The 16,522-nt window shown below is 38.8% G+C and overlaps 1 protein-coding gene across 2 annotated transcripts in view; it reads right to left on the bottom strand.

Moving 5' to 3' along the window:
* Positions 1 to 245: 245 nt before the first annotated feature.
* TEAD1 (TEA domain transcription factor 1) overlaps positions 246 to 16,522 on the bottom strand; it is a 64,455-nt gene continuing 48,178 nt past the window's right edge. For both annotated transcript variants that reach the window (XM_044681434.1, XM_044681435.1), the window contains exons 6-8: positions 12,047 to 12,187; positions 7,670 to 7,822; positions 246 to 1,071 (exon numbers count right to left, since the gene is read on the bottom strand). In XM_044681434.1, the coding sequence (XP_044537369.1) occupies positions 958 to 1,071; positions 7,670 to 7,822; positions 12,047 to 12,187 (408 nt within the window). In that variant the 3' untranslated portion in view covers positions 246 to 957. The remainder of the gene's footprint in view (positions 1,072 to 7,669; positions 7,823 to 12,046; positions 12,188 to 16,522) is intronic.

Genomic DNA, 16,522 nt, shown 5'->3' with positions numbered 1-16,522 from the left:
TTTTTTAACTCTCATTTTGTTATTCGTAATTTCAGTGTTTTAAATTCTTCGACCCAAATTAATAGAAAATTTAGTTGTCCATATAAAATATAACTGCACACACGACTACAATGTAAGTTTAAAATTTCAGTATTTACCTACTTATTGCAAAACAAGCCATCTTTTTCATTAAATAATCAAATCTTCATATTAGTACAATACAGTTTTATATTTTTAAATACACTCTATATGTTATGTATAAGGGATGACATTTTCTTTCTTTGCAATACCTGTTCGGATGTTTAATGGATTAGAGAATTAGTTTTAAATGGTGAGGAAAAAAATACAATTTTGCCTCATTAGGTTCTTCCTACCAAGCATTTCTTAAGGCTACATTTTAACATTTGGTTTCAAAAAGGAAAAAAAAAAAAGGTTTCGTTTAAAAAATAATTTAGTGAATTACATTCGTTTCACCCTAATTAGTTACAAAGATAATTCTAAAGTTTCTTCACTTTGTGTACTCATTTACATTTATACTTAAAGTTTCACTTTAATTTTACTTGCATCTTAAAACAAGTATTTTATGTTGGAAAAAAAAAAAAACTAAATACATTTGTATAAATGCTGTAAATTTCCCATGGCAAATGTTTCTGTTTTACATTTTCTACCACAATTAAAAACTGGCCTCCCCAGACAGAGACCTCAGCTTCTTAAGTGTCATCTTTCCCAAAGAACTATGGGTTACAAATCTGAAGAACACATCGTTTTAGAAAGAATTTTTTCTTTACAACTGTACCAGAATTTCACAGCTACAATGATATATGAACACATGAAAAATGACTCCAACAGGATTTAGAAAACCGTGGGGGGCCCCCCTGGGCCAGGGGTCCTGCCACTAAGTATTGAGGTTTACAGTCTGTAGTTTCATGATGACGTGTGTGTGTATGTGTGTGTATCTGTATATATAAATAACCGTGCTCAGTCCTTTACAAGCCTGTAAATATGATGCTGGGCTCCATGTTCACTATTTGAAACCTCAAATACACAGGCCATGCAGAGGAGGGTTTCTTGTGTATCCCTGTTCGTTACCACCTGTAAAGAGACAGAGATCACACATGAGGTAAGTAGGGGTTGGGACAGGTGTGTCCTACAGTTCAAATTCCATTCACTCCATGCTACAACAACCATCATTCAGTATAAAATAAATATTTGTAAGCTTTGGCGCACAGCCACAGAACCTGCTCTAAAATAGGGGTTTGGTTGGAACTTTGCCCAATGAAACATTTTGGGTGAACTACCTGAACCTTCCAGGATTTTGTTCTGACATGGGGCCACCCTATAATGCTGGCGTCCTGGCAGACTCTGAGCATATATGGTAACGGGGGGCAGGAAAATATTCTATGGAGCACAGAATCTCAGAATTAGAAGGGACCATCAAGCCCAACTTGTCTAACTCAAATCTAGACAAGAACTCTCTCAAAATGATGGATTCTTTTCATCTTTTGCATGTCATGGATCCCCCCTTTGGCAGTCTGGTGAAGCCTACAACCTCTTCTTAGAATAACATTTCTAAATGCTTAAAATAAAAAATAGGATTACAAAGCAACCAATTATACTGCAAAATGATTAAAATATTTTCCCAATTATTTTAATTTTTTCAGTCACATATAGAAACAATTTTTAACAATTGGTTTTTGACATTTTAGAATTTGAATTTTTTTCTCTCCCTCCTCTCCATGAAGCAGTAAATAGTCTAATATAGGTTATACTGGTACTTTCACATAATACATATTTCCATATGCTTCTGTCATAGAAGACATATATCACACATACAATAGGAAGCTCATGAAGGAAATGTAGTGAAGGTATCATGCTATGATTTGCACTCAGACTCCAACAGTTCCTTCTCTGGCTATAGAAAGCATTTTTCATCAGGAGTCTCTTGTGGTTATCTTGGAGACTTGCTTTGCTGAAAATGGTTTAGAGTTTCACAGTTGATCATTATATAATATTTCTGTTACTGTATACATTGTTCTCTTGGTTCTGTTTACTTCACTTTGTATCACTGAAAATGGTTTGGATCTTCACAGTTGATCATTATATAATATTTCTGTTACTGTATATATTGTTCTCTTGGTTCTGTTCACTTCACTTTGTATCGGTTCATAGAAGTCTTTTCAGATTTTTCTTAACTCATCCCATTCATCATTTCTTATGGCATAGTAGTATTCCATTATAACTATATACTACAACTTGTTTATCCATTCCTCAAATAATGAACACCCCCCCCCCCTGCCGCCCAGTTTCCAATTCTTTGCCACTATGAAAAGAGCTGCTAAAAATATTTTGGTATAGGTAGGTCCTTTCCCCTTATGTCTGATCTCTGGGATACAGACCCAATACTGGTATTGCTGAGTCAAAGGGCTCAACATAGTTTTGTGGCTCTTTCAGCCTGGTTTCATATTACTGTCCAGACTGGTTATATCAGTACACAGTTCTACCAACAGTGTTTTAGTGCCCCAATTTTCCCACATCCCCTCCAACATGTATCATTTTCCTTTTTGGACAAGTTAGCCATTCTGATAAGTGTGAGGTGGTATCTCAAGAGTTGTTTTAATTTGCATTTCTTTAATCAATAGTGATTTGGAACATTTTTTCATATGACTAAGAACAGTTTTAATTTCTGCTTCTGAAAACTACCTGTTCATATCCTTTGACCATTTTTTGATTGAGGGAATACTTTGTATTATACATATGACTCACTTCTCTCTATATTTGAGAGACCAGGCTTTTGTCAGAGACTTTTGCTATATGATTTCCCCCAAAATTTGTTACTTCCCTTCTAATCTTGGTTTACATTGTTTTTATTTGGACAAAACCTTTTAAATTTAATGTAACCCAAATTATTCTATTCCATTTTTTCCATGTCTTATTTGATCATAAATTCTTTCCTTATTCATAAGTCTGATGAGTAAACTTTTCCAGGTTCCCCTAATTTGTTTAGTCACCCTTATTTCTAGATCAAGTATCCATTTGGACTTTATCCCAGTGTATGGTGTGAGATGTTGGTCTGTGCTCAGTCTCTGCCATGTTGCTTTCCAGTTTTCCCTACAGTTTTTGTCAAATAGTGAGTTCTTTCCCCCAAAGCTTGGATCTTTGGATTTGGCAAACATTAAAGTTGCTGTGGACATGAACTGCCGTGTGTTAATTACCGAATCTATTCCACTGATCCACCACTCTATTTCTTAGCTAGTACCAGATTGTCTTTAAGATTACTTCTTAATAATATAGTTTGGAATCTGTATGGCCAGGCCTTCTTCCTTCATATTTTTTTTTATTAATTTCTTTATATTCTTGGCCTTTTGTTTTTCCAGATGAACTTTGTTGTTATTTTTTCTACTTCTATGCAATAATTTTTGGGCAGTTTGATAGGTATGGCATTGAATGGGTATATTAATTTAGGGAAGATTATCATTTTCACAATATTGGCTCTCAAAATATTTTTAAGAACAAGTTCACGGACCCAAGGTTTAGAAATCCTTCTCTATAGACTCTCAGACAGATGGTCATCCAGTGAAGATGGTTGACACACTACATTGCCTTCCATCCACCCCTGAAGTAGTTCATTCTCCTCTGGGATAGCTCTCATCATCAAATCTAACCCTGACTATTGATTCTCCCTACTCCTAGTTTTATCCTTTTGGGTCAAATGCAAACCCTCTTGTTTTTCAAAAGAACTCTCAGTTTTCCCCTAAGCCCTTTCTTCTTTAGGCCAAACAGCTACAGTTGTTTCAGTCAAGCCCTCAACACTCAATATGCCTCAAACCTCTCTCCTTCCTTCCCTATTATTATAGAGGGCAGCACCACCCTCCCAGTCCCTCAGGCTTGCAACCTAGAAGTCATTCTGCATTCTTCACTATCTCTTATCCCCATAGGCAGGCCACTCAATGCCACCTTTGCAATATCTCTCCAATATGCCTCCTTCTCTCCTCTGGCAGGCACTGTCATCCCCCCGGGGCAGGCTTTCATCACTTCACATCTGGACTACTGTTTGAAAAGCTGGTGGGTCAGTTTTCCTTAAGTCTCTCCCCATTCCAATCAATCCTCCATTTGGTCACTAAAGTGATTTTTTAAAAGTTCATATAACAGTTACACACATCATAGAGAAGTCACAAATAGTCCCACTCATGTCACATCCCTTACTCAATAAACTCCAGTGGTAACACCTCCTACTCAATACACTCCAGTGGCTCTAACACACCCTATCAATAAATTCCAGTGGCTCTCCATCACCTTCAGGGATCAAATCTAAACTCTTCTGCTAAATGTTCAAAGTCTCTTATAACTTAGCCCCCTTCTACCTTCTCAGTCTTCTATCCCACCCCCTAACATACTCTTCCATCCAGTGACATCAGCCTCCTGGATGTTCCATGAACAAAACATTCCATCTCTCTCTTAGCTTCAGGCATTTTCTCTAGCTATCCCTCATGCCTGTAATGAGTTGTTCCTCATCTCCACCCACTGGTTTCTCTGGCTTCCTTCCTTAAAGCCTCAAACAAAATCCTACCTCCTACAGGAAGTCTCCCCCAACCTGTCTTAATGTCCGTGACTTCCCTCTGTTGATTGTTTCCTATTTATCCTCTCTATAGAAGTTTACTTTGCATATATTTATTTGCATGTTTTCTTCCCTATTAGATTGTAAGTTCTTTGAGGGCAGAGATTGTCTTTTGCCTCTTTTGGTTTCCACAGCTGGTGCCTGGTAACAGTAGGCACTTAAAAATGCTGATCGATATGCCGTAACCTGTAGTCTCGGGGATACTTCCCAGATAATCAATATCCTCCCTAAAATGTGGTGCCCAGAACTGTACCAGAGATTAGAATGAGGTCCAACCAGGGCAGGGTACAGCAAGTGGGATGGTCACCGCCCTAAGTGTGGACACTGAACTCCTCTCCATTTAACCTGTGATTATCTCCTCTTTATCCTATCACAATGAGGGTGCGACCCACCAAAACTTCCAGATCTTATTCAGGAAGAATACCTTCCAGGCTTGACTCCTTCATCTTGTATTTGGGAACTGGGTTTTGTGAATCGGAATGTCAGCCTTTGTGTCTTTACTGATTACGTTTTTGAAAAAAATTCAATATGGCTCAATGGTCTAGCTCGGCACTTCAATGCTCCCAAAGCTCCTTATGGCCACCACCAGGGAAGCTGCACCTTTGGGTAGAGCACTGTACTCGGAGTCATGAAGATCTGATTTTGAATCCTACTTCAGACAGTGACTAGCTGTATGTCCCTGGGAGAGTCTCTTAAGCAATCTGTGCCTCAATTTCTTCATTTGCAAAATGGGGTTAAAATAGCAAGTACTTAACAGAGTTGTTTGTGAGGGTCAAAGGAGACAGTACATGGAAAGCACATGGCCAACCCTAAAAGTGCTATATACAAGCCATTTTCTTTCCTCCCTTCTTCTTCCTTTTCCTCTTCTCCCTTTTCTTTTTCTTTTTCCCTTTCTTCTTCTTCTTGCTCTTCCTCTACCTCTTCCTTATTTCTTTTCCTTTGTCCTCTTTTTTCCTCTCCTCCTCCTTCCTTTTCTTCTTCTTCATCTCGTCTTCTTTCTTCCTCTCCTCATCATTGTTATAGACTGTAGCTCCTCTATGCTTTGGTAGATGGTGTCATGAATTACAGTAATGAAAAGAATGTGTTGCCCAGTGACCAACAGATTACAGAGGAGCTTCTTGGTTCTCTTCAGGAAAGCTTCTACTTCTTTTTTTTTTTAAACCCTTAACTTCTGTGTATTGGCTCTTAGGCGGAAGAGTGGTAAGGGTGGGCAGTGGGGGTCAAGTGACTTGCCCAGGGTCACACAGCTGGGAAGTGTCTGAGGCCGGCTTTGAACCTAGGACCTCCTGTCTCTAGGCCTGGCTCTCAATTCACTGAGCTACCCTCTTCTTTTTTTTTTTTTTTTAAACCTTTACCTTCCATCTTGTAATCAATACTGTGTATTGGTTGGTTCCAAGACAGAAGAGTGGTAAGGGCTAGGCAATGGGGGTTAAGTGACTTGCCCAGGGTCACACAGCTAGGAAGTATCTGAGGCCAGATTAGGTCTGCTTCTTGAAGGAGAGAGATGCTGGACTTCAACTTGAAACCTTTATAGCTTGGTGGGAATTGCCAGAGCTCGGGCTCTGTTAGAACAGCCTTCGAGCCCCAGAGGCACCTTCATGTTAGTATGAGGCACCAGAAGACTTCAGGGAAAGATGATCTCTTTATACTGGTGGGAACAAATCAACATGTTGGAGGCTCTCATGTGGTCTGGTTCCTTTGGACAGTTTACAGGGCAAGGAATCCTCTTATTTTTGTTTTATTATTACCTTTCATTTCAGATCAAACACTGCTGTGAGCTAGCATCATGCAGAAGAGAGGTCGTGTGCTTGTGGAAGAAGAAGCTAACTGGCTGCCTATAGAATATCCAACAACTCTTTTTCTCTTTCTGTCTCTCCCCATTTTATGTGTGTTAGACTCAGTTACTCTCAGCAGGACCCTGCATTTAGGTCCTGCCTCCAAGTTCTAGTGCTCTAAGTCTTCCTTCTCATTAGGCATCCCCACAACAAAAGTGTAGAGGCATCTGGCTCAACTGCGCTCGCTTGTGAAGATTTACGACACTGCCAGGGCCGGGTGCCCTTTGATATTCATCCCCACCATATTCTCCCATGTGGCTGAACCTCTGGGCTTTATTCTCTTTTCTGTAAACTGCTGAGAAATGGGATTTTTGAGCTCCATTTTCATTTTGGGGCAAATTCACATCTTTACATAAAGTACCACCATCACAGGTGACTCTAAACTGGGTTTTCCAGTCTATGAAGGGTTCTGCTGTCCAGCTGACCCTGGGAACACAGTTGGGGACAATATTTCATCTGTAAAAAGAATTAGCACTTTGCTAGGAAGTCACCTCTAGAGGGATAGGACCTATTGAAACAAAGAGACAGATATGGGCATCTGCTAAGATTTCATTTATAGGATCACGTACTTAGAGCTAGATTTCAGAGGTCATGCAGTCCAAATCCCTCATTTTACAGATTAGGCTCACAAAACTGAAGTGATTTGACCAAGGTCACGCAGGCAATAAACAGAAGATCCAGGATTTGAACTCAGATCCCTCTGACTCCAAAATCTTACATTCTTTCTCTTGTACCATGCGATCTGTTGCTTCCCATCGTAAAGTATATTATTAATAATAATACTAAGCTCAAACTGATTCAGAGGCAGCTAGATGGGGTACTGGGTTGAATGCTGGACTTGAAGTGAGGAAGTTCTAGGTCCAAATCTTGCCTTAGATGTTAGTTTTGTGACCTTGGACAAGTCACTGACCCTCTCTCAGCCTCAGTTTTCTCCTCTATCTACTTCCCAGGGTTGTTGTGAAGATCAAATGGGATAATTTATGAAAATTTGTAAATTTACAAGGCATAATTTAAGTAAATAATGAAAATTTGAATTGCTACATACACGAGACTTATTTTGTTGTTGCTGCCTTATGGTTTATAAAAAGTTTTCCTACCAACAATCCAGGCAAGTTGGCAGCAGATACATTTCCTCCCATTTAACAGAACACATTTCTGCCTCCTTTTTCAAAATAAGGGGCAAAATGGAAAAGAACAAGAGAAATTATCCTGTATTATTGGAAATAAATTAGTCCCTTACCAACAAAATTGTAAAGTTTTCCAACACACTGTTCATCATATACTTCTCTGGTAAATGTTTGAGTTTGTGGATGAAGTTGATCATATATTCACACATGGGAGAGCGGTTTATTCTATACACAAATCGGCCATTCTCAAACCTCGCATATTCCGTCTGAGGAAGAAAACAAAAAGATGAACATTTCTGTAAATTTCAAAATACATTCAATAATTGACTATTGCCCAATGATTCTTGTAGCAAATACCTATATATACCTACACGTATGTATATATAGTACATATATGTTATTATTACAACATATCTATCCATCCATCCATTCATCTGTCTGTCTACCCATTAACCCATCCATCTATCTATCTATCCATCCACCCACCCACCCATCCATCCATCCATCCATCCATCCATCCAACTATATCAGTCGTGATTATTATAACTACCCAACCAAGGGAATGGGGAGCTTTCAACAGAACAGGCAAGGAGTTTCCCCATGTCTACTAAACAAAGGTCGCCAAAACTAGGTTCCTTTACCTTTCTAGCTCTTTCCAACATAAAACTGTCATTATAACCAAAATGATGTCTGAAATTCTAAAAAATGTCTTGTAATATCTCACCTTTGTGTTTTTGCTCCGTCTTCCTGAAATGACCTGCCCTACCACCATTTCTGCCTCTAAAGCCGACTTATCCATCAAGACCTAGCACCACTTTCACCTCCTCTAAGGTTTTCCTTGATCTTCCCAGGCAGAAATCATCTTTCCCAAAATTCCACAGCATTTAAGTTATATCTTTTCCCTAGCACTTATCACTCAATATCTTACATTCTAATTATTTTTAAAGATGGAAGGCATTTTGAAATTTGGAAATTTACACTGATGACAAATACGATTTTGAGCAGCATATCCCAGAAGGCCTAGCATAAGAAATTCTAGAGTGGGTATTCAATAAATGTTTGTTAAATGCCTAATTAACAAGAATTCAATGACCAGAAAGGTCCTATCTTAACTCACAGAAATCAAAGGATGCTACAGTTGGGAAGGGATTCACAGATACCATATAGTCTAAACCTTCGCTAAAAAAGATGGAGAAACTGATATGGCAGCCAAAAAAGCTAATTTTATTCTAGGCTAAATTTAAGAGAGTTAAAGTATCCAGAAGGAGGGAAATGACATTTCTGCTATACTCTGACTGGTCAGACACCTTGGCGGGACTGGAGGTCACATATTTTAGGAAGGGTAGCCACGAGCTGATATAAATCTGGAAGGGGTCAACTAAGATGGGAAAGAGGATGGAGAACATTTTGAAAAAAGGCTAAAGTATAGCCTACAAAAGAGAAAATTTTGGGAGGTGGCCTCCCTCCCCCTCACTGAGATCTTCATTTAGGAGATTCCCTATTTGGGGACATTGAGAAGGAGATTTATTGGTCACATACAGGAAAGGACTAGTCTGAGACCCAGCTCTGAGCAGCTTGGCCATGGGCTTGATGACCAAAAGGCCATCATCTAAGAAACGTACAAATCATGAGTGCTGACAAAAATCTGCCTAGCCTAGGGTCTGTTTGCTCAGGTGTGTTTGCCTAGCAGGGAAAGGGAGAGAAGGGAGATAGTGTGTTGGTCGGTAGAAAAAGAAAAGGAAACAAAAAAACCCCTCTCCATCCATCGGCATAGGAAACTCCTTGTACCAATGAAGACAGACACCTGCTTTGCAACTTACAGTTTTAAGAGGGAGCAATGACAGATTAAATAATTTGCCTAGAGTCATTGAGCTTGTGGGACTTGAGATCTGACCCTTAGGTCTTTTTTAATCCAAACGTGGCACTGAATCTACTATACCAAATTGCTTCTTTTTTTTTTTTAACCCTTGCCTTCCATCTTAGAATCAGTATCTAATATTGGTCCCAAGGCAGAAGAGCAGTAAGGGCTAGGCAGTGAGGGTTAGGTGACTTGCCCACGGTCACACAGCTAGGAAGTGTAAGAGACCAGATTTGAACCAGGACCTTCTGCTCTAGAACTGGCTCTCAATCTACTGAGTCATCTAGTTGATCCTGCATTGCCTCTTCATTTCAATAGTTTTCCCTAATTAAATAAGCTCAAAACTCAGGAGTCAGTCTTTGTGTCTCTTTCATTTCCTTTGCCCTTCTATTAAGCCACAAAGCCTTGTTTCTTCCACATGTCCCTCATGGGCATCCCTTCTCCTTTATTGATCTGTCACTCTAGTTACACACCCAGGCACCTAAACTTGAAATGATCTGGCTGACTTCCTGTCTTCTTTCTAATCTCACCTTGCTCCAAACCACCCCACATGCTTTCCTAACAATGATCCTTCTTAAAACTAATTTTTTTCATCTTCTCAGTTCTCTGGTTCTGAACTTGTACCTGCCAACAGAATCCATTTCAAATTCCCCATTTAGGCATTTCAATTCTTCCATCATATGGACCCGGTTCACCTCTCGAACCTTCTCTCTTATTACTTATTCAGCACAAAGTCTGGCCTTGGGTCTTTGTCCTCTGTCTTTGTTCCTTTATGCCTCCACTGAAAGGCAGTGTGAGATCATGGTTGAGGGGCCAGCTCTGCACTCAGGAAAACGCAGAGTTCAAGTCTTCTCTCTAACACACACTAATCATGTGCACATGGTCCTGGTCAGCCCCCTAAGCCTCATGAACAAACTGCTCTTCTTAATTTCAAAAGTGGTGGAAGTTCGCTGTTCCAATACTTACAGAAACAATTTTGAAAAAAAATATAGGTGAAGAAGGATTTCCAGTAAATTCCTTTTAGGACACAAACATGGAATTGATGCTGAAACCAGGAAGGGCAAAAACAGAGAAAGAAAACTATAGATCTCCCTAATGGATATTGATGTAAAAAAATTAAATAAAATACTAGCAAGGAGGTCAATAAGTTTTCTACCAGGAATGAAGGGATGGTTCAATATTAGGAGGTTCTCTAAACTTATAAAATCACAAGTTTCCTTCCTTCCTAATGCTTCCACCACTTAGCATGCCTTTCCTCTTTCTCTCAGAGCTTATCTAAGGACTAGCTAGCCTTCAAAGGCCCTGGACATCTTTGCCACCACGTTCCTTCCCTTTTCCCCATCCCCACCCCCAGATTTTGCTCCCAAATTCTATTAATCTGCAGAGATATCCATTTTCTAAGCTCTTATAGCAATCTAGTCTCTAACATGGAACTGAGCACTTAGCAGACTATCTTGTGTCATCTCTATTCCATCTCTGATTATTTTTCCAACAAGACTGGTTAAGGCAGGAACTATGTCTTATATATCTTGGATATCTTCCACAGGGTCCAGCAGAGGCTGAGCACTTACTAGCACTATATATATATATATACCTACCAATGAACTGACTCAGGGAAAATATAGACATTTAGGGCGGAAGATAGAGAGCTGGATCTACAGTCAGGAAAAGCTAGGTTCAAATAGGGTTTCAGACACAGTGTGTTGCCTGAGCAAGTCACTTAACCTCTGTCTGCCTTAGTTTTCTCATTTGTAAAATGGGGATAATAAGAGCACTTACTGCCCAGGGCTATTGTAAGGATCAGATAAGATGATATATGCAAAGCATATTGCAAACATTAAAGCTCTATACAAATGCTAGCTATTATTACCATTATAACAGTAAACCGAACATGGGTTACTGGAATTCATTATACAAAGATCAGTGGTTCATCCTACAAAGAGAAATACAATAGATCTTGGTCCTAAATGATGAAACCCATTTATATGTTCTCCATAAAGAAGCAGAAGGCTACAGATGCGGAATGTTCTATATCCTGTTGCTGTGTCTGCTGGTTTTCATGAAAAGCTCTTCTTTATTATAAAGAATGGTTTTATGGGGATGGGAGGAGAGGAGGTGGAATTATTGGGAAATAACTGCAGCGTAAGAAACAAAAAATATCAATATATCCTGGATGGAAAAAACAATGCAATGGTTTGGTCACCAGGGATGTGAACCTCAAAACAAGAGGCAGATATTATCCTTCTCCATTGTAAGTCACTTTAGAAAATTAGATATCATTGTAGAACGTTTCAAGAAGTGGTTCCTTAATAGCTGAACTGCAATCTTGAGATGGCTTTCCTGAAGCCGCAGAAGAGTGGCCCCTTCTCATCTATAGAGTATTGGCTAAGCCAACCATGACAAGCCTTAGGGGTTATTTTCAGCTTTATCAGACCACGGGGCAGTCATGATGGGACCTCCAAGTGAAACTCAACCCTATCGGATTCCGCCTTAGAAAGTGTTCTGTTAGAAACAATGAATGGAGGACAGCAGGGGCAGAAGAACAATCAGACCAAAATTCTGCCCCTCTGCCTTACAGACCGCCGTTCCAGGGAAATGAGGGTTTGCAACGGAAATGAAATCACCATCTTACCTCTACTTTCTCCACTACTTGCTTTCCGAATGAACAGACTTTGGTAGAACAGGTGATGGTCATGTTCTCTGAACTCTCATACTGACTGGTTACCCCATAGAAAGCCCCCGCATCATCTTGAATGTTGCAGTTTAAATCCGCCTGTGGGAAAAGGTCACAGAGGTTGGGAATTAATCTGTCATCTGGCAACATCAATGTGACAAGGAGTATTGAACTTAAGTCTCCTGAATAGGGGACTGGGGGAGGTGGGGAGGAGATGGGGGACCAGAAGGAAAGAATGAATGAAAGGCCAGACCCATCTAGAAACATTTGCAACAGCCTGAGGATCATTTTTCTTTTTTATTAAAGACAGCATCTGGTCACAATTTCCTTGAAATAACAAACAGCATGCACCTGTTTTGTTCTTTAAAAAAATTATTCTAAAAACTCTTACTTAAAACAGAGTGTGATGAATTCCAAAAGGATCTATACCAATTCACTAGTTGGAGAAATGCTAAGGAAACAGAGTATAGTTCGCAGAATAAATATGGAGTTGAGAACCACAGGATGATGGGAGAAGATGGTACTCAGACCAGCCCCACCCAAAGACTTCAAGACATACACAGATGCCTGCAGGGAAAGAAAATATAAACGGAGACTTTATCCTGAATTCTCTTCTCTCCTTTCTGGGTCTCATCAGCTCCTATGGGTTCAAATGTCAACTCCACAAAGATGGTACATAAAATGATAGTCTTATTCTCCCCTCCCCAGTAGTTTCATTTCCCACTCCATGGCAGCGCAGTGTTTGGTGGTTTCTCCATATGAGTTCTTTTTTTGCTATTAATCTCATTTTAAAAAGGGTTTTAATTTGTTTTATTTACTTTGGAGTGTTGGTGGTGAGAGGTTAAGCAGAGGGGGTGGGAAGGGGAGAGAGAGCACCAAATAGGAGGTCAGCAGGGGTTTGCTTTTATCTGAGGTTTCAGCCATCAATGGAAGGTCCTGGAACACATCCCCTGCAGATATAGGGGTCCTACTATATATCCCTAAATTCTCAGGAGCTCCATTCCCACATCTCTAATTGCTTGTCAGACAATAACAACTAAAGGTGCCTCAAACTCAAAATGTCCAGACCATAACTCAGTAATTTAACCCCCAAATCCACCGTTTCCATGAAGAGCACTACCAATCTTAGAGACACCCAGGCTCTGCAACTTCGGAATCATCCTCAGTGTGTCGCTCTCATTCAACTCCCCACAATCCAATTGCTTGTCAAATTATACAGATTCTAATTCCATAACATCACTTGTATTTATAACGCCTTATCTCCACTCTCACTATAACCATCCTAATTTAGGCTTTCATCATCTCTCTCCAGGACTATTACCAATAGCCACCCGACTGGTCCCCCAGAATCTCACCTTCCCCTTCTCCAATCCATCCTCCCCACTTGCCAAAGGAACACTTCCAAAGCACCGGTCTGGCAAGGCATTCCTCTGCTCAAGAGGCATTCGTGGATCCTAGTGACCTCTGGGATCAATATAAACTCCTCAGCTTAGTACTGAATACTCTTCACAAACTGTCATCACCCGATTTTTCTTGCCTTTTTATACTTTATTTGCCTTTGGGCATTCCATGGTCCAGCCATATTGACCCTTCTCTCACAGAATACATTTCATCTGTCTTTTCTGCCCTTTCACACATTGTCTCCCAAGTCAAGAATGCACCCCCTTCCTATGACTTCCATTGTGAAAAATCCCTAGCATCCTTCAAAACTCAGGAGCTCCCTTCTTCCCTGAGGAAGACCATTCTAGCTACTGTAAATCTTCTCCCTTCTGGAAATTACCTTGTATCACTTTGCACATATGATTTAGGTATATATTTGTGTATATATACATATATATACATATATATCTAATACATACGTAAACTTTATTATTATATTTAATATATAAATACATAACCATATTATTATATAGTATAAATATTATATATTTAGGTATTATATAATATATATATTTAGGTATTTATATAATATATAATATATATTTTTAGGTACTATATAATATATATTTAGGTATTATACAATAATATATTACTATATATTATTGTATATATTATTGTATAATATATAATAATATATTGTATAATATATATATTGTATAATAATATATTATTATATATTATTGTATTATTATATATTATTATATATTATTGTATAATACCTAAATATATATATTAATATAAATAGGATTGTTATTCCTATTTTACAGGTGATGAAAAAAGAGAATCAGAAGATGTTAAGTGATATGCCCATTCATTGAACTAGTTTCTGAGGGGCAGCCAGGTGGCTCAGTGGGCAGAATCCTGGGTTCAAATATGGCCTCAGACGCTTGCTAGCTCAGTGTGGTCACTTAACCCCAGTTACCTAATCTTTACCCTTCTTTTTGCCTTGAAACCAATACTTACTATTAATTCCAAGATAGCAAAAAAGGGTTAAAAACAGAAAAGAAGTCATATCTGAAGTGGGATTTGAACCCAGGTTTTTCTAATACCAAGTCCAGCACTCTAATATACCACGCTGACACATCCTTGCTGCTCAAACAGTCCAGTAACAGGAAATGCAAAACATGCCAATAACATTAATAATTTAAAATAACAATAATCTAGAATTTACCCGGCATTTTAATGTTTGCTTTATGCTATTTGATTCTCATGTCCGCCATGGGAGACAGGTGCTGTTATTATCCCCATCTTAAAAATGGGGAAACCAAGACAGACTAGTTAAATGATTTGCCCAGTTTGACACATTTAGTAAGTGTCTCAGGTCAGATTTAAACCTCGGTCTTCTTGAATTTGGGTCCAGCATTTTATCCATTTCTCTTTGTACAGAGTAGTATGGAGAATACTCTGTAAAAAGAGCATTACTTATCTGACCTGATCGGGGCAGGAAATAGCAGGGACTATAGAGCTTCCTCAATATTGAGGAATAACAGTTTTTGGGTCCAGTCATTCAGTCTTTAATCCACTCAAGTGTGCTGTTACTCACTCTCAATTTCTCTCCATTTCATTCATAAATACTATCAGGAGATGCCGCCAAATGCCTTACTCAAATCCAGATCCACTCTATAGTTACAGAGTTCACTTGCCCTGCATTCTAAGTGGTGGCTCCCAAAGGATGGCCCATAAACTTAGTGGAAATCATATTTGCGATATCCTGTGCATGCTTGAGGTACCCGACTCTCCCACGTGTGTGCCATAAGAAAAAAAAAACAAGAAAAAAAATAAAACAATCAAAGAATATCTACAGGATAAGGGAAATAATCAGCAGCCTTTGTTTTCATTGATTTCTAGATTCTAAATAATCCCAAACCGTGTACTCTCAACGTTTGGGACAAGTTTCAAGTTTATGCCTCTGTAGTTCTAGCATCTCCAGGTCCCCATCATCTCTTGAATTCTCGGTGAATTTAAAAATTCTCCCAATAGCTACCGACCAATGTGTGGGAGAACTGTGCTGATCTGCCCCCTCTACATTCCTGACTCCAGTAAAAAAAGACATTGCAGTTTGACATGAAATAACAAATGTTAGAGCCATCCGGGCAGTCTTGTCTAGAGAGGCATCATTATAGACGTTTTCATAGATCGTGCTCTTTAATAATAATGATTGTTTAGCAGTAAATACTAATTAAATCATAATGTTTTGTCTTTACCAATTAAATGTGTTTAGCAAACCATGTACTTGTCCCATGTTATGTCTAATAACCTGTGTACACCCACCCTATCTGTCAAGCCATTACGTGCAGCCTGAAGTCTTAGATGGAATACTGGGCTTAGATTTAGGAAGTCTTGGGTTTGAATCTCCTCTTAGACTCTTAGTACTTGTGTGACTCTAGGTTAGTCACTTGCCCCCTTGAAGCCTCAATTTGCAACTCTGTAAAAAATTGGGGACAATTACATCTACCTTACAGGTATACTGAGAGAATTAGATAAAATAACATATGTAAAGCCCTTTGCCAGTCTGAAAACATTACATAAATGTGAGCAATACTCAAAAGATATGCTCATTGTCTCAATTTTTAGCTTTTATAAGCTATTATATAAGAATGTAAATGTGTCCAATTATTTCTAACTCCTCCTTGTCTCGTCTGTTCCATTCATCTACTTTTCTTTTTTTAAAACTAATACCAAATGATTTAATGACTGCCATTTTATAATATAGTTTGAGGACTCGAAGTGTTTTTCCTTCTTCATTCCTATTTTTAAAATAAAATTTCTTTTGATATGTTAGATCTTTTGTTCTTCCAAATGAGTTTTGTTATTATTTTGTCTAGCTCTGTGAAGTATCCTTTTCTTCTAGCATTCTGATTGCTATAACACTAAATCTGTAAATTAATTTGTCAGCTTGTCATTTTTATTGTATTGTCATGTTCCAGCTGTAAGCACTGAATATCCCTCCAGTTATTGAAGTTGTTATTCATTTCTTTAGGGAGCAATTTATAT

The sequence above is a fragment of the Gracilinanus agilis genome, chromosome 6 (genome assembly GCF_016433145.1).
Source record: "Gracilinanus agilis isolate LMUSP501 chromosome 6, AgileGrace, whole genome shotgun sequence".
Lineage (NCBI taxonomy): Eukaryota > Metazoa > Chordata > Mammalia > Didelphimorphia > Didelphidae > Gracilinanus > Gracilinanus agilis.
Note: the sequence above shows the minus strand (reverse complement) of the source record. Positions and strands in the feature narration are given on the sequence as shown.